The 18,766-nt window shown below is 46.4% G+C and overlaps 1 protein-coding gene across 1 annotated transcript in view; it reads left to right on the forward strand.

Annotated features, from left to right (window-relative positions):
- Positions 1-14,929, forward strand: part of angel2 (angel homolog 2) — a 53,184-nt gene extending 38,255 nt beyond the window's left edge. Inside the window, exons 6-9 of the mRNA XM_084314096.1 lie at positions 3,537-3,666; positions 6,679-6,751; positions 8,959-9,089; positions 14,182-14,929. Coding sequence (XP_084170222.1) covers positions 3,537-3,666; positions 6,679-6,751; positions 8,959-9,089; positions 14,182-14,354 — 507 coding nt within the window. The 3' untranslated portion in view covers positions 14,355-14,929. The remainder of the gene's footprint in view (positions 1-3,536; positions 3,667-6,678; positions 6,752-8,958; positions 9,090-14,181) is intronic.
- Positions 14,930-18,766: the final 3,837 nt, after the last annotated feature.

An 18,766-nucleotide genomic window follows, 5' to 3' on the forward strand; every position in this document is an offset into this window, starting at 1 on the left:
TGTCTGCTGAGGTATTGTCCTCTGCCCTCTTCATGTCTGCTGAGGTCTTGTCCTCTGCCCTCTTCATGTCTGCTGAGGTCTTCTTTTCTGCCCTCTTCATGTCTGCTGAGGTCTTGTCCTCTGCCCTCTTCATGCCTGCTGGGGTCTTCTCCTCTGCCCTCTTCATATCTGCTGGGGTCTTCTCCTCTGCCCTCTTCATATCTGCTGAGGTCTTGTCCTCTGCCCTCTTCATGTCTGCTGGGGTCTTGTCCTCTGCCCTCTTCATGTCTGCTGGGGTCTTGACCTCTGCCCTCTTCATGTCTGCTGGGGTCTTGTCCTCTGCCCTCTTCATATCTGCTGGGGTCTTCTCCTCTGCCCTCTTCATGCCTGCTGAGGTCTTCTCCTCTGCCCTCTTCATGTCTGCTGGGGTCTTGTCCTCTGCCCTCTTCATGTCTGCTGAGGTATTGTCCTCTGCCCTCTTCATATCTGCTGGAGTCTTGTCCTCTGCCCTCTTCATGCCTGCTGAGGTCTTCTCCTCCGATGCCAGGCTTCTGGATTTTTCCTCACAGGGACTCTGGACCGGTGTGGTGAGAACAGGCGCCTCCCTATTGGCTGCTGCGATGGCCTCAGAACCATGTGGCCAAGACACAGGAAGTCCCCGTCTGAAATGCACCTGCGGCGCCTCCCGTTGGGCAGAGGGGTGGGCTCCGTCCTTCTCTTGCGGCCCGGCTTTTGCGGGAGAAGTGAGGGGCGAGGCCTGTGGCTGAGGGCTGTCGGTGAAAGTACGGGGCCGCTTGATGACCATCGAGGTGGAGGACGGGAACTGGGCAGGGGGGTCCCTCGGGAACCGGAACTTCCTAAACGAAGACTGAGGCGACAACATGGGCATGACAGGTCGAATATTGTGCACTAGTTGGGGCTGGTGCTGGTCATTAATGTCATCTGGCTGAGCATCGGGCCAACTGTGAGCATTACCATCGTTAACATTAAAAAAGGGCAAGTAATGTGCTCCTGCCTTGCTCCTAACAGCTGGAGCACCTATGTCATATGGATGAATTGAAACATCTGGCTTTGAATATATCAGCGCAGTAGCTGCTGCTTCAGCCCGTGCAGGGCGGCACCTTTGTAATTCAATGTCTTTAAGATAGTCAATTTTGGCTGTGCTGGCTGCTATTTCACCTTGTAATTCTAATGTTTCTCTCTTTTTTTTTAACATTTGTTAAACATAGAAGCTTTGGCCAATAAATATCGTCTCTCTGCCTCCGCGTTGATGCGTGAGGAAGAGGAGGAGTGGTGGGAGGAAGAGTGAGACCTCGTTGAGCGTGTGTCTGCCATCCTATTTGGATGCGCGCAGCTGCGCCTCATATGTTATTAACGGGCAGGTCTGCCTTATCTGAACTCGCCATTTTAATTCAGAATAAACAAATAAATAAATCCACAAAGTCTTCAACGTGTTTAGAAACAGTGGCTGGTTATTTCATTATCATTGTCTTTCTCAATTGTTGGTTTGGTTACAGCCGCACGCCAGGCCGGCGTTTCCTTGTCTCGATGCGCGCAGCTGCGCCTCATCCATGTCATTAACGGGCATCTGAACTCGCCATATTAATTCAGAATAAACAAACAAATGAATCCAAAAGGTCTTCAACAGTGGCTGGTTATTTCATTATCCTTGTCTCTCTTCTTTATCCATGATATGTCACCAGCACAAAATAAAATATTCACTGTCCATAAACATCGTTATCAGAGGCGAAGTTTGTTTAATAATAATCCTGGCATTTATTCCAAACGAATAATTATTCATGTGGCGTTGGGTTTTGCAAACACATACCTCAATTTATTTGTTTGTTTGCTTGTTTACAGCCGTCAGGCCGGCGTTTCCTCTGTTTGTAGCCGCGCGTCGGGCCGGCGCTTTACGTTCCAATTTGGACCCGTTTGATCCTCCAATTCTTTTTTCGTTCCGGATCCCAATAATCCGTGCTCTTCAATCGCAGCTTGTCATTGACTTGATGTAGTGGCCAAAATCCTAACAGGTTTGTCTTATAACCTATTTGAATCTTCCACTTGTAGGTTGGGAAGCAGTGTCAGACTCGCAGTCGCAGAACAGAAACCACTGCACGTTTTTGTTGTTCCTTTTGCTCTTTTAATGGTCCAGCAAGAACAAAACATGAAAACAATATCGTACATAAAAGCAAAACAAGAGATCCTAATAATCTTAGTAACAAAAAGGTTGCGTCTGCGCTGCGTGTCAATGACAGTATTGCTGCTGCCTGCTGCTCTGCCGTCACACGCCGCACCTGTGGCTTATAGCGTTAGCCCCGCCCCATTCACCTGAGCAAAGCGCCCCACTCACTGCAACAGAGAAATGTATTAATACAGATTCACAATTAATCAAAACAAATAAGCTTGAATGCGGCTCTTACAATACCTGTTATTGAACGTGTAACACTAACTATATAACGCTAATGCCACAAAACGAATGCATTTGTTTATCTAGCCCCTTACGTGACTGCGGTGTGCAAGGGCTATTGTTTATCATAAGTAGGAACTTTATGCAGTACTCAGTAGCTTGTTTATTTTCTTCTGAGTGCTTTGTTTAATTACATGTTTACATGAACAGCCACCACTGTAAACAACATGTTTTTTCACCAATAGATTATGCAATGCCGCCCTCCGTAGGATCTATAATACAAAAAAAAAAAAAATTATATAAAAAAAAATTATATAAAAAATGTTTTTTATTAAAAAATTTACAAAAAACGAACGTTCGAACGTTCGTTCGATAAACCCTGGCGAACGTTCGAACCCTAAAAACAGGGTTCGGCTCAGCCTTAACATACACACATATATACACACAGACACACATATATACACATATATACACACACATATATACACAGACACACATATATATACACATACACACATATATATATATACACACATATATACACACATATATATACACATACACACATATATATACACACAGACACACATATATATATACACACTTATATATACACAGACACGCATATATACACACAGACAAACATATATACACATATATACACACACACATATATACACACAGACACACATATATATACACATACACACATATATATACACACATATATACACACACACATATATACACACATATATATACACACACACATATATACACACATACACACATATATATATACACACAGACACACATATATATATATATATACACACTTATATATACACATACACACATATATATATATATACACACATATATATATACACACACACATATACACACATATATATACACATGTATATACACACATATATACACACACACATATATACATATATATACACACTAGGCCTGTCCCCAACTAAGGATTTGTATAGTCGACTTTGATTGGCCGCAATTTGCAGACTGGTAGTTGACTATTTTTTTTTAAATGTAATTACTAAGTGTGTGTGTGTGTGTGTGTGGTGTGTGTGTGTGTGTGTGTGTGTGGTGTGTGTGTGTGTGTGTGTGTGTGGTGTGTGTGTAGGTGTCGGGCCAGGAGGCCACGTCCAGAGGCCAGCGCGTCCTGACGGTTCCTCTGTGGCCGAGCGGTCTGGGCATCAACCAGAGGTGTCAGTATGAGGATCCTGCTGCTGACCCTCCCGTCAGTCCTACAGGTAGTCATCATTACCCCCTCCGTCTACAGTCCTACAGGTAGTCATCATTACCCCCTCCGTCTACAGTCCTACAGGTAGTCATCATTACCCCCCTCCGTCTACAGTCCTACAGGTAGTCATCATTACCCCCTCCGTCTACAGTCCTACAGGTAGTCATCATTACCCCCTCCGTCTACAGTCCTACAGGTAGTCATCATTACCCCCCTCCGTCTACAGTCCTACATGTAGTCATCATTACCCCCCTCCGTCTACAGTCCTACAGGTAGTCATCATTACCCCCTCCGTCTACAGTCCTACAGGTAGTCATCATTACCCCCCTCCGTCTACAGTCCTACAGGTAGTCATCATTACCCCCTCCGTCTACAGTCCTACAGGTAGTCATCATTACCCCCTCCGTCTACAGTCCTACAGGTAGTCATCATTACCCCCCTCCGTCTACAGTCCTACATGTAGTCATCATTACCCCCCTCCGTCTACAGTCCTACAGGTAGTCATCATTACCCCCCTCCGTCTACAGTCCTACAGGTAGTCATCATTACCCCCTCCGTCTACAGTCCTACAGGTAGTCATCATTACCCCCTCCGTCTACAGTCCTACATGTAGTCATCATTACCCCCTCCGTCTACAGTCCTACAGGTAGTCATCATTACCCCCTCCGTCTACAGTCCTACATGTAGTCATCATTACCCCCCTCCGTCTACAGTCCTACAGGTAGTCATCATTACCCCCTCCGTCTACAGTCCTACAGGTAGTCATCATTACCCCCCTCCGTCTACAGTCCTACAGGTAGTCATCATTACCCCCTCCGTCTACAGTCCTACAGGTAGTCATCATTACCCCCCTCCGTCTACAGTCCTACAGGTAGTCATCATTACCCCCCTCCGTCTACAGTCCTACAGGTAGTCATCATTACCCCCCTCCGTCTACAGTCCTACAGGTAGTCATCATTACCCCCCTCCGTCTACAGTCCTACAGGTAGTCATCATTACCCCCCTCCGTCTACAGTCCTACATGTAGTCATCATTACCCCCTCCGTCTACAGTCCTACAGGTAGTCATCATTACCCCCCTCCGTCTACAGTCCTACAGGTAGTCATCATTACCCCCTCCGTCTACAGTCCTACAGGTAGTCATCATTACCCCCTCCGTCTACAGTCCTACAGGTAGTCATCATTACCCCCTCCGTCTACAGTCCTACAGGTAGTCATCATTACCCCCCTCCGTCTACAGTCCTACAGGTAGTCATCATTACCCCCCTCCGTCTACAGTCCTACAGGTAGTCATCATTACCCCCCTCCGTCTACAGTCCTACAGGTAGTCATCATTACCCCCCTCCGTCTACAGTCCTACAGGTAGTCATCATTACCCCCCTCCGTCTACAGTCCTACAGGTAGTCATCATTACCCCCCTCCGTCTACAGTCCTACAGGTAGTCATCATTACCCCCCTCCGTCTACAGTCCTACAGGTAGTCATCATTACCCCCCTCCGTCTACAGTCCTACAGGTAGTCATCATTACCCCCCTCCGTCTACAGTCCTACAGGTAGTCATCATTACCCCCCTCCGTCTACAGTCCTACAGGTAGTCATCATTACCCCCTCCGTCTACAGTCCTACAGGTAGTCATCATTACCCCCTCCGTCTACAGTCCTACAGGTAGTCATCATTACCCCCTCCGTCTACAGTCCTACAGGTAGTCATCATTACCCCCCTCCGTCTACAGTCCTACAGGTAGTCATCATTACCCCCCTCCGTCTACAGTCTTACAGGTAGTCATCATTACTCCCCTCCGTCTACAGTCCTACAGGTAGTCATCATTACCCCCCTCCGTCTACAGTCCTACAGGTAGTCAGCATTACCCCCCTCCGTCTACAGTCCTACAGGTAGTCATCATTACCCCCCTCCGTCTACAGTCCTACAGGTAGTCATCATTACCCCCCTCCGTCTACAGTCCTACAGGTAGTCATCATTACCCCCCTCCGTCTACAGTCCTACAGGTAGTCATCATTACCCCCCTCCGTCTACAGTCCTACAGGTAGTCATCATTACCCCCCTCCGTCTACAGTCCTACATGTAGTCATCATTACCCCCCTCCGTCTACAGTCCTACAGGTAGTCATCATTACCCCCCTCCGTCTACAGTCCTACAGGTAGTCATCATTACCCCCCTCCGTCTACAGTCCTACAGGTAGTCATCATTACCCCCCTCCTTCTACTGACCCTCCCGTCAGTCCTACAGGTAGTCATCATTACCCTCCTCCTTCTACTGACCCTGTCAGTCCTACAGGTAGTCATCATTACCCCCCTCCTTCTACTGACCCTCCCGTCAGTCCTACGGGTAGTCATCATTACCCCCCTCCTTCTACTGACCCCGTCAGTCCTACAGGTAGTCATCATTACCCCCCTCCTTCTACTGACCCCGTCAGTCCTACAGGTAGTCATCATTACCCCCCTCCTTCTACTGACCCTGTCAGTCCTACAGGTAGTCATCATTACCCTCCTCCTTCTACAGTCCTACAGGTAGTCATCATTACCCTCCTCCTTCTACAGTCCTACAGGTAGTCATCATTACCCTCCTCCTTCTACAGTCCTACAGGTAGTCATCATTACCCCCCTCCTTCTACTGACCCTGTCAGTCCTACAGGTAGTCATCATTACCCTCCTCCTTCTACAGTCCTACAGGTAGTCATCATTACCCCCCTCCTTCTACTGACCCTGTCAGTCCTACAGGTAGTCATCATTACCCTCATCCTTCTACAGTCCTACAGGTAGTCATCATTACCCCCCTCCTTCTACTGACCCTGTCAGTCCTACAGGTAGTCATCATTACCCTCCTCCTTCTACAGTCCTACAGGTAGTCATCATTACCCCCCTCCTTCTTCTAACCCTGTCAGTCCTACAGGTAGTCATCATTACCCCCCTCCTTCTACAGTCCTACAGGTAGTCATCATTACCCCCCTCCTTCTACAGTCCTACAGGTAGTCACTGTGTGTGTGTGTGTGTGTGTCCCTGACAGTAATAGACCTGACCAGTCCAGACCTGACAGTAATAGACCTGACCAGTCCAAGTGTAGAAGAAGCCTTCGACAGGTAATATCTCTCTCTCTCTCTCTCTCTCTCTCTCTCTCTCTCTCTCTCTCTCTCTCTCTCTCTCTCTCTCTCTCAGGATAGAGCCTCTCTCTCTGTTTCTAGTAGACCCAGGATAGAGCGTCTCTCTCCAGGGTTCGCACAAGGTCCTTGAAGAACTTAAAGCCCAACCTCCAGGTTAAACCCTACTGATCAATTATGGGTAGTTTACATCATTGGTATATAATTTCATTATTTATTTTTTTCCATTTGACACCGGAAATGCCACTCCGAAAGAGTTAAAAAGGTCCACGCACGAATAACATGCACGCGCGAATCAAAAAAGCTTATCAAACGCTGACGTCACTACAGGTGCATATTAATGAGCCGAATCTAAAAGCTTATCAGACGCTAGCACGGCCGTGACGTCACTTCAGGAAACGTATGCCTTGCCCGTCCGGGTCATAGTACTACTCGATATATGGCCCTGGCTAACGTTAGCATTATGTCTACTGTCGTGAACCATTTGAGATCGGGGCATGTAGAGGAGTTTGAGTCCTCTTCTCAGACCTGTGTGGTGGTTCTCTCCTCTTTGTGTGCCCCCGTCCTCGCGGGGAGCTTGTGGACGCGACGGCGGCGGCGGCCGTAGGGTGTTTGAGCCTGTAGCGTTAGTTAGCTCATAGCTATCGTGTACCACTAGCCTTTGCGGGCTCGAGCACCCTGCGGCTGCCGCCGTTGTCGCGTCCGTGGGCTCCCCGGCGGGGTACCCGTGGGGACGGGGTGTACAGAGAGGAGAGAACCATTTTGGGTCGGCCGTTCATGCCGGCCAGCGAGCCGGATGTCGGGATATGTTGTTAGCACAATAGCTACCAAGCTAAGCTATGTTAGCTTCTAATGGTGTATACACAAACACAATATGTACAACGACACAATGATTTACATTATTACAAATATGGTAACGTGGTTGTGGCTTTTACAAATAGTGGTTAGCTTTAGAGATGGATGGCTATGACCACGGAGCAATAATGTTGTTAGGTGAAACAGATACATTTTCATTCGGCTAGTACTAGTAGTAGCAAGGCTCTCTGCCTGCAGTGCCTGCCACTAGCTGTGTGTGACTCTCAGCGCCCCCTGGTGAGCCCCCTGGTGCCCTGCACCTCCTGTGACGACATAATTTCGATTACACGCGCACGTTATGAACCATTGATTAAAATATGCACGTGCGTGGTGATTGTGTTGGGCAGACAAAATGTTTGATAAAAACGCTAAAACTGCGTCAATTTCAATACTTTTTTTCCCTTCTTCATGAAAGTCACCGTTGGCCTAGTCCACATTGTTTATTGAACAAAAATAACACATAAAGGTTGGCCTTTAAAGTGCTTGATGTTTGAAAAAAAGTCAAGGCCTGGAATTCCTTGAAAACAGCCCATTTTTTGACGGTGCTTAATAAGTCCTTGAAATTCAAATCGACCATTCGCATTGAAAGTTTTGTTCATGAAAAAAAAATTCTGAATCAAGAAATAGCATTTTTTTTTATCTAAAGTGTAACTAATTGCCGGAAATTGGTTTTAAGCCATAAATATTGGATAAAATATTTTTCTTTAAAAAAAAAAAGAAAACGGCGCGGCTACGTGGTGCAGTGGGCAAGGCGCTCACCACGAATACTGGAGGCTGGGCTCAAACAGATCATCTCCTTGTTCGAGCCCAGCGCTCCACATTGCTTTCAGTTTAGCTGGTCGTCCGCACTAATACACATTGGCAGTATTAGGGGGAGGGAAACTGATGGGTGGGGATCGGGCATTATGGACAGCGACTCCTACAGGTCGGTTGGTGCGCCTGCGTAGTAGAATCAGGAAGCGACGGGGGCGGGGCCCCTCCAAAGCCCAGACCCCCGCCACTGAGAGATCGAGCCGCGCAGGTGTAAAGATGCGACTGCTGTTACCTCGAGTATCAGAGGGGACTCGTGCTATGTATGACTTAGTCCACATTGCAGCCGGCTTGTGGGAGGCAAGAAACAGCGTTCAAAGACAGGGGAGGGTTGAATTGGATGATACGAAAATTGGGATGGGAGAAAAATAGAAAAATGGGAGAAAAAGTGGATAAATAAAATAACGCATTTAAAAGTGAATTGGTTCCTTTTAACGCCCTTTTAGAATAAAGGATGGTGCTTGGAAAAGTACTTGAATTTCATTTAGCAGTGTCTGGGAACCCTGTCTCTCTCTCTCTAGTAGACCCAGGATAGAGCACAGTGTCTCCCTGCGCTCAGTCTATCAGCACCGCCTGCCACCCGATGGGAGACCAGAGATCACCACTTGTCACTCTTTGGCTGCCATCACTGTGGATTATATACTGTACACACCAGGTACACACACACACACACACACACACACACACACACACACACACACACACACACACACACACACACACACACACAAGCTCAGTCAGTCGACTACTAGAGAATGACAGCATGTTGTCTAGTGTTAGTTCTTGTATCTAGAGCTCAGTCAACTAGAGAATGACAGCATGTTGTCTAGTGTTAGTCCTTGTATCTAGAGCTCAGTCAGTCAACTAGAGAATGACAGCATGTTGTCTAGTGTTAGTCCTTGTATCTAGAGCTCAGTCAGTCAACTAGAGAATGACAGCATGTTGTCTAGTGTTAGTCCTTGTATCTAGAGCTCAGTCAGTCAACTAGAGAATGACAGCATGTTGTCTAGTGTTAGTCCTTGTATCTAGAGCTCAGTCAGTCAACTAGAGAATGACAGCATGTTGTCTAGTGTTAGTCCTTGTATCTAGAGCTCAGTCAACTAGAGAATGACAGCATGTTGTCTAGTGTTAGTCCTTGTATCTAGAGCTCAGTCAGTCAACTAGAGAATGACAGCATGTTGTCTAGTGTTAGTCCTTGTATCTAGAGCTCAGTCAACTAGAGAATGACAGCATGTTGTCTAGTGTTAGTCCTTGTATCTAGAGCTCAGTCAACTAGAGAATGACAGCATGTTGTCTACATGCATTAAAGCATTCCGTCTCCAGACGGATTTCCGTCAATTTGATTGGGGAGATCCGTCCATTTGATTTGCGGTCTGACGGAATTGGCTACCTGGTATAATATGATTTGTAGATGCATACACATTTAAACAAAATTGAGCCAACCAGAGGCGCCAAATATGAAGAAAAAAAATCGTGCCGCGCCAAGCAGAGTCATCACTCAGCGACTCGAGAGACAGGACGCTGCTCGCTCCGGAGGCTCGCTCCGCGGTTGCAGCTGCAGTCTATTGGGCGAGTGACACATTTGCGAGGTCTGAGAAGTCTGTCCACCACATGGCAGGGTAACAAGATAGTCATGTAAAATAATTAAAAACTGCGTGTGTTTTGGTTTAACAAGTCGCCTTTTTTGCAGCCTCGCGCGTCAACTCTTGCTTGTTGACCTACGTCACAGCCACCACGCTGCTTGCACTCGCTGCTATACCGATTAGCTAACGTTAGCTTAATAGCGTCGGTTAAATGGAAGGAGTAAGCCGGCCACTAAAAAGAGAACCCACCGCGGGGTTCTCAGATGAAAAGGATGAGCGGGACCACCTAACAAAAGAAAGTTTAGAGAGGAGAGGACGTTTGAAGAGACTGGCTAGGCAGCGCTACTGGGGGCTGTAGTGGTGAGTTGTTAACTTGTTCCGTGTGCCGCAACTATGTCAAAAACAGAAACAACACTTTTGTCATTGTCGTGTTACTTCACAGTACAATACGTGAGTCCCCTGCTGTGGTTGTGAGTATAAGTGTATTAGCTTAACTCCGTAGCAACATCACACAGGTGTATCTGTAGACAGTCTCCTCCCCACCGTATATTCTCTCCCCACCGTATATCTTTTTTCTACCATCCCCTCCTAATGTACGGTCTCCTCCCCATCATATGTATATAATCTCTGTTAGGATCTATGGGTAACTAACTACTGTATATTTCTCTCCCACCCACCCCCTCCTAATGTACAGTCTCCTCCCCATCATATGTATAATCTCTGTCAGGATATATGGGTAACATTACTGTATATTTGCATATCGTATATGTCACAAATGTAACAGTACTATATACCTGTAGACTGTAGTATGTCCCTATGCCATAAATGTCACTATGAATTGAAAATGGGGGACCCTGATGATGTAAACAAGACAAACGTCTTTCTCTGGTCTGCATCCCCTTAACAATTGTGTATTGAGCCATACTGTATTGTACCCATTCTGCAATCTGTTAAATATTGATTGATTGATTGAACATTTTATTAACAGAATTGCAGAATGGGTATAATAAGAGTACGGCTCAATACACACAATTGTTAAGGGGATGCAGACCAGAGAAATACTTTTGTCTTGTTTACATCAGGGTCCCCCATTTTCAATTCATCATAACATATATGACACACATGACATACAGATAGATAATACTGCTACATCTATACATTTATGACATACCAGATTTACAAATACAGTATTGTTTGTGATTGTGATACAAAAATAGTCTAAAAAAGAGAGTATATACATTGGAGGAGGTTGGGTAGGTGGGGTGGTACATTGGAGGTGGTTGGGTAGGCGGGGTGGGGTAACTGTACATTGGATTATCGACAAAACCTTACTTGGTCCCAAGAAGAGGGTCTTTTGTATTAAATAAAGTTTTCATTCATTCACTCTGGATCTGGTAAATCCAGTAGTAATACACACAATTGTTAAGGGGATGCAGACTAGAGAAAGATGTTTGTCTTGTTTACATAATCAGGGTCCCCCATTTTCAATTCATAGTGACATTTATGACATACACAACATACATGACATCATGACATTTATGACATGGGGACATACTTGACTTACAGGTATAGTACTGTTACATTTGTCACATATATGATAAGCAAATATACAGTACTGTTACCCAGAGATCCTAACAGTAAATATATACATATGATGAGGAGGAGACTGTACATTAGGAGGGGGTGGGTGGGTGGTAAAAAATATATACAAACGGTGGGGAGGAGACTGTCCATTGTTGTTGTGGCATAATTGCAAAACGTGTTTAGTCCCTTGTTTGTATGATAACAAGCCGTTTAGTTCATGGTTCAAAGTAATGGGAAAGGGGTGCTAGCTCGCCATCAATCAGAAGCTAGCCACAAGACTTGCATTCACGCTCTCCAGCACACAGCCTCCCTGCCTGGCACAACAACCACAACAGTAGGGTATATAGTCACAGTCAGGACAGTAGGCTCTACAAGTAGGCTCCCTTAAAACGCTAACGCTATTAAAAAAAATAGTGGAGATTAAAATAAGAATATGACTTGGCCTGAAAAAAAGTTCAGTCAGGAGATTTTTTTTTGCTTTAATCCCTGTGTCTAGTGTTAGTCCTTGTATCTAGAGCTCAGTCAACTAGAGAATGACAGCATGTTGTCTAGTGTTAGTCCTTGTATCTAGAGCTCAGTCAGTCAACTAGAGAATGACATCATGTTGTCTAGTGTTAGTCCTTGTATCTAGAGCTCAGTCAACTAGAGAATGACAGCACGTTGTCTAGTGTTAGTCCTTGTATCAAGAGCTCAGTCAACTAGAGAATGACAGCATGTTGTCTAGTGTTAGTCCTTGTATCTAGAGCTCAGTCAGTCAACTAGAGAATGACCGCATGTTGTCTAGCGTTAGTCCTTGTATCCAGAGCTCAGTCAGTCAACTAGAGAATGACAGCATGTTGTCTAGTGTTAGTCCTTGTATCTAGAGCTCAGATAGTCAACTAGAGAATGACAGCATGTTGTCTAGTGTTAGTCCTTGTATCTAGAGCTCAGTCAGTCAACTAGAGAATGACAGCACGTTGTCTAGTGTTAGTCCTTGTATCTAGAGCTCAGTCAACTAGAGAATGACAGCATGTTGTCTAGTGTTAGTCCTTGTATCTAGAGCTCAGTCAACTAGAGAATGACAGCATGTTGTCTAGTGTTAGTCCTTGTATCTAGAGCTCAGTCAGTCAACTAGAGAATGACATCATGTTGTCTAGTGTTAGTCCTTGTATCTAGAGCTCAGTCAACTAGAGAATGACAGCACGTTGTCTAGTGTTAGTCCTTGTATCAAGAGCTCAGTCAACTAGAGAATGACAGCATGTTGTCTAGTGTTAGTCCTTGTATCTAGAGCTCAGTCAGTCAACTAGAGAATGACCGCATGTTGTCTAGTGTTAGTCCTTGTATCTAGAGCTCAGTCAGTCAACTAGAGAATGACAGCATGTTGTCTAGTGTTAGTCCTTGTATCTAGAGCTCAGTCAGTCAACTAGAGAATGACAGCATGTTGTCTAGTGTTAGTCCTTGTATCTAGAGCTCAGTCAACTAGAGAATGACAGCATGTTGTCTAGTGTTAGTCCTTGTATCTAGAGCTCAGTCAACTAGAGAATGACAGCATGTTGTCTAGTGTTAGTCCTTGTATCTAGAGCTCAGTCAACTAGAGAATGACAGCATGTTGTCTAGTGTTAGTCCTTGTATCTAGAGCTCAGTCAACTAGAGAATGACAGCATGTTGTCTAGTGTTAGTCCTTGTATCTAGAGCTCAGTCAGTCAACTAGAGAATGCCAGCATGTTGTCTAGTGTTAGTCCTTGTATCTAGAGCTCAGTCAGTCAACTAGAGAATGACAGCATGTTGTCTAGTGTTAGTCCTTGTATCTAGAGCTCAGTCAACTAGAGAATGACAGCATGTTGTCTAGTGTTAGTCCTTGTATCTAGAGCTCAGTCAACTATATAATTAAACATACCGTATGTCTTGCTCTTGGTAGTGTGTAGGGCTGCAGCGATTAGTCGACATAATCGACGACGTCGATTATAAAAAATCGTTGACGAGGAATTGTTGCGTCGATTAGTAATTAAAAAATATATATATATATTATTATTATTATTTTTTATTTTTTTTTGCACTACCTATCTTTGTGAAAGTGGCTTCTCAGCTCTGGTCCAGCCAGCTGAAGACTTCTTAGCTTAACATAACAGACCGACAGTAAGTTTGGGGGAACTAATGGGATAACTGGGGATGTTGTTTGGTCCTGACAAGAGTCTCAAAGCAACTCTGAGGTCATCGCTCAATGTCCAATCTGTTCCTCTGCTCTGTCTTCAGCTGGACCAGAGCTGAGGAGCCACTTTCATAAAGATAGGTAGTGCAACAAAAATATATATATATATATTTATTTTTTATTTTTTTATATAATTGTTTTTCTATTAGTCGACTAATCGAAAAAAATAATCGACAGATTAGTCGACTACCAAAATAGTCATTAGTTGCAGCCCTAGTAGTGTGGCTACCTGGAGAAACTCCTACAAAGCCTTTAAATCTTGTATGTTGCTGACCTGTTTCTCATTTCTCTTACTTCCCCTCTCTCCCATCTCTCTCTCTCTCTCTCTCTCTCTCTCTCTCTCTCTCTCTCTCTCTCTCTCTCTCACCTCTCTCTCTGCCCCTCCCACACAGTCTCCAACCCTCCTCCCGCCTCACTTCCTGCAGCAGGGGGGCGGGGTCTACAGCCGCTGGGCCGCCTCTCATTGGTGGGCGAACCGGAGCTGGTGGAAGTCAACGGTCTTCCCAATCGGCACCACTCGTCCGACCACCTGCCCCTGCTGGCGCGCTTCCGCCTGCACAGCTGATCCGGCGGCAGCTGCTATCGGACGCGCGCCACGAGGAGGGCTGGAGGAACTGATTCCAGATCAGCGACGACAGTGATGAATGACAGATACACACCCCTTATTGAACCAAACACACACACACACCCTGCTGTGTTTCCTGCCAGTACCGGGACATTCCTGCTGGTGGCAGACCTGAGCAGATGAAGGACTCTTGAGTGTGGTGCTAGAAGCACAGTTTTTTTTAGTTTCCATCCCTACAGAAACAAACGACATGCAATACTGTTCAATCTCTCTCACACTGTTGTGTCTGTGTGAACAATATAATTAACTCTGAATATCAAAAATATGAGAAGATGATTCAGTCTTCTCACTGTCTTCCTATCCTAAGGTATTTTTTTACCTTTTTTAAATCTCAGAATTCCGTCAATCCATGGCGGCCCGGGTAGCGCAGCGGACTTAAAGCGTCCGTCTACCACCGCAGAGACAGTCGGATCGAGTCCGGCTGTCGGCGGTGCCTCCGGCTTGGCCGACCGTCCATACTGACACGATTGGCAGAGTCAGCGGGAGGGAAGCCGGTGGGGTGGGTATCCTGGTCTTTGTAAACAGCGACTCCTACAGGTCGGTCAGGGCGCCTGCACAGCGAGGGAGGGATCTGGGGGAGGTAGTGTGATCCTCCCACGCGTTACACTCCCCCAGTGAGAGTCCTCGCTGTCGGGTGAAAAGAAGCGGCTGGCTGTCTCCACATGTATCGGAGGAAGCATGTGATAAGACTTCAGGGCTCCCTAGACCGGCAAGTGGGGGGGGGAAATGCGCGCAATGACCAGGAAGGGGAGGGGGGGAATTGGCATAACGAATAAATTGGGATGGGAGAAAAAGACAGAAAAATAGGAGGAGAAAAAGTAGATAAAAAAAAAAATTCCATCAATCCACTTGACCATTTTAGATTATATCACATCCAAGGTCACCTTAGTTAACGACAGCTCTTAGCCAATGACAAGCCAGTTGGTTTGGTTGCTAGGTACAGTATGGGGTTCAGTGCTGGATACTTAGGTCAGCTACCGGGAAACATTTTAACCCGATGTTTTGTATTGAAGTAACCAATAAGAAGAACCTTTTAACACATTGAGCACCAGATGGCGCTGTGGGCGTATAGGCCGTTTGTGCCAGCGCTGTAATGCAATGGGGGTAGATGCCGGTGTTTGTAGTGCTAAAACTATATTAAATGTTATAGCTATGGATCTAATAACAACGTCGATTGTCAGTGAGGTTCTTCCGGTCAACATGCAAAAAACTGATTCTTTTTTTCATCCATACATTTCCGTTATATACCGTGGTGAATATGAGTATAGTTTTAGACTATCACATGCTGCCCTACTGTTAGTCTGGGGAGGGTGGGAGGTGGTAGAAGAGTGCTTAGACCTCTACACTACCCAGCCACACCTAGTGTTTAGACCTCTACACTACCCAGCCACACCTAGTGTTTAGACCTCTACACTACCCAGCCTCTCTAGTGTTTAGACCTCTACACTACCCAGCCACACCTAGTGTTTAGACCTCTACACTACCCAGCCACCCTAGTGTTTAGACCTCTACACTACCCAGCCTCTAGTGTTTAGACCTCTACACTACCCAGCCACACCTAGTGTTTAGACCTCTACACTACCCAGCCTCTCTAGTGTTTAGACCTCTACACTACCCAGCCACACCTAGTGTTTAGACCTCTACACTACCCAGCCACCCCTAGTGTTTAGACCTCTACACTACCCAGCCTCTCTAGTGTTTAGACCTCTACACTACCCAGCCACACCTAGTGTTTAGACCTCTACACTACCCAGCCTCTCTAGTGTTTAGACCTCTACACTACCCAGCCTCTCTAGTGTTTAGACCTCTACACTACCCAGCCACACCTAGTGTTTAGACCTCTACACTACCCAGCCTCTCTAGTGTTTAGACCTCTACACTACCCAGCCACTCCTAGTGTTTAGACCTCTACACTACCCAGCCTCTCTAGTGTTTAGACCTCTACACTACCCAGCCGCTCTAGTGTTTAGACCTCTACACTACCCAGCCTCTCTAGTGTTTAGACCTCTACACTACCCAGCCACGCCTAGTGTTTAGACCTCTACACTACCCAGCCTCTCTAGTGTTTAGACCTCTACACTACCCAGCCGCTCCTAGTGTTTAGACCTCTACACTACCCAGCCGCTCCTAGTGTTTAGACCTCTACACTACCTAGCCTCCTTAGTGCTTAGACCTCTACACTACCCAGCCGCTCTAGTGTTTAGACCTCTACACTACCCAGCCTCTCTAGTGTTTAGACCTCCACACTACCCAGCCACACCTAGTGTTTAGACCTCTACACTACCCAGCCACACCTAGTGTTTAGACCTCTACACTACCCAGCCGCTCCTAGTGTTTAGACCTCTACACTACCCAGCCACACCTAGTGTTAAGACCTCTACACTACCCAGCCGCTCTAGTGTTTAGACCTCTATACTACCCAGCCGCTCTAGTGTTTAGACCTCTACACTACCCAGCCTCTCTAGTGCTTAGACCTCTACACTACCCAGCCTCTCTAGTGTTTAGACCTCTACACTACCCAGCCACACCTAGTGTTTAGACCTCTACACTACCCAGCCACACCTAGTGTTTAGACCTCTACACTACCCAGCCACTCTAGTGTTTAGACCTCTACACTACCCAGCCTCTCTAGTGTTTAGACCTCTACACTACCCAGCCACTCTAGTGTTTAGACCTCTACACTACCCAGCCTCTCTAGTGCTTAGACATCTACACTACCCAGCCTCTCTAGTGTTTAGACCTCTACACTACCCAGCCTCTCTAGTGTTTAGACCTCTACACTACCCAGCCTCTCTAGTGTTTAGACCTCTACACTACCCAGCCACACCTAGTGTTTAGACCTCTACACTACCCAGCCTCTCTAGTGTTTAGACCTCTACACTACCCAGCCACTCCTAGTGTTTAGACCTCTACACTACCCAGCCTCTCTAGTGTTTAGACCTCTACACTACCCAGCCGCTCTAGTGTTTAGACCTCTACACTACCCAGCCTCTCTAGTGTTTAGACCTCTACACTACCCAGCCGCTCTAGTGTTTAGACCTCTACACTACCCAGCCTCTCTAGTGTTTAGACCTCTACACTACCCAGCCACGCCTAGTGTTTAGACCTCTACACTACCCAGCCTCTCTAGTGTTTAGACCTCTACACTACCCAGCCGCTCCTAGTGTTTAGACCTCTACACTACCCAGCCGCTCCTAGTGTTTAGACCTCTACACTACCTAGCCTCCTTAGTGCTTAGACCTCTACATTACCCAGCCTCTCTAGTGTTTAGACCTCTACACTACCCAGCCGCTCTAGTGTTTAGACCTCTACACTACCCAGCCTCTCTAGTGTTTAGACCTCCACACTACCCAGCCACACCTAGTGTTTAGACCTCTACACTACCCAGCCACACCTAGTGTTTAGACCTCTACACTACCCAGCCGCTCCTAGTGTTTAGACCTCTACACTACCCAGCCACACCTAGTGTTTAGACCTCTACACTACCCAGCCGCTCTAGTGTTTAGACCTCTACACTACCCAGCCGCTCTAGTGTTTAGACCTCTACACTACCCAGCCACTCCTAGTGCTTAGACCTCTACACTACCCAGCCTCTCTAGTGTTTAGACCTCTACACTACCCAGCCACTCCTAGTGTTTAGACCTCTACACTACCCAGCCACTCCTAGTGCTTAGACCTCTACACTACCCAGCCTCTCTAGTGTTTAGACCTCTACACTACCCAGCCGCTCCTAGTGTTTAGACCTCTACACTACCCAGCCACTCCTAGTGCTTAGACCTCTACACTACCCAGCCTCTCTAGTGTTTAGACCTCTACACTACCCAGCCGCTCCTATTAGATCAGTTTCTGGCACACGATTCATTAGGGTTTTTATTCTCCGTTAAAACCTCGGTTACAATCTAAACCACATGTTGCTTCTGTCGATCAGTGGCGGTCGTGTGTTTCCTGTTCAGCTCTGACACACCTGGCTCTCCTCCTGGCTCTCCTATTGGCCCTCCTCCTGGCTCTCCTATTGGCCCTCCTCCTGGCTCTCCTATTGGCCCTCCTCCTGGCTCTCCTATTGGCCCTCCTCCTGGCTCTCCTATTGGCCCTCCTCCTGGCTCTCCTATGGCCCTCCTCCTGGCTCTCCTATTGGCCCTTCCCATAGCTCCTTTTCCCTTCCCCAACCATCCCTAACACACACACACACGTACACACATACACACACACAAATGAAATAAAGGTATTGTTACGACCCTGGCTCATGGGTACGCAACCTATGTGTAATCAACACCAAAACCCTGTGCTCTAACTCAAAAATGCTACTAAACCAAGGAACTACTAATATAACTATAAGCTAATGTACTGGTAAC

Source organism: Notolepis coatsorum (assembly GCF_963971535.1).
Source record: "Notolepis coatsorum genome assembly, chromosome: 5".
Taxonomy (NCBI): domain Eukaryota; kingdom Metazoa; phylum Chordata; class Actinopteri; order Aulopiformes; family Paralepididae; genus Notolepis; species Notolepis coatsorum.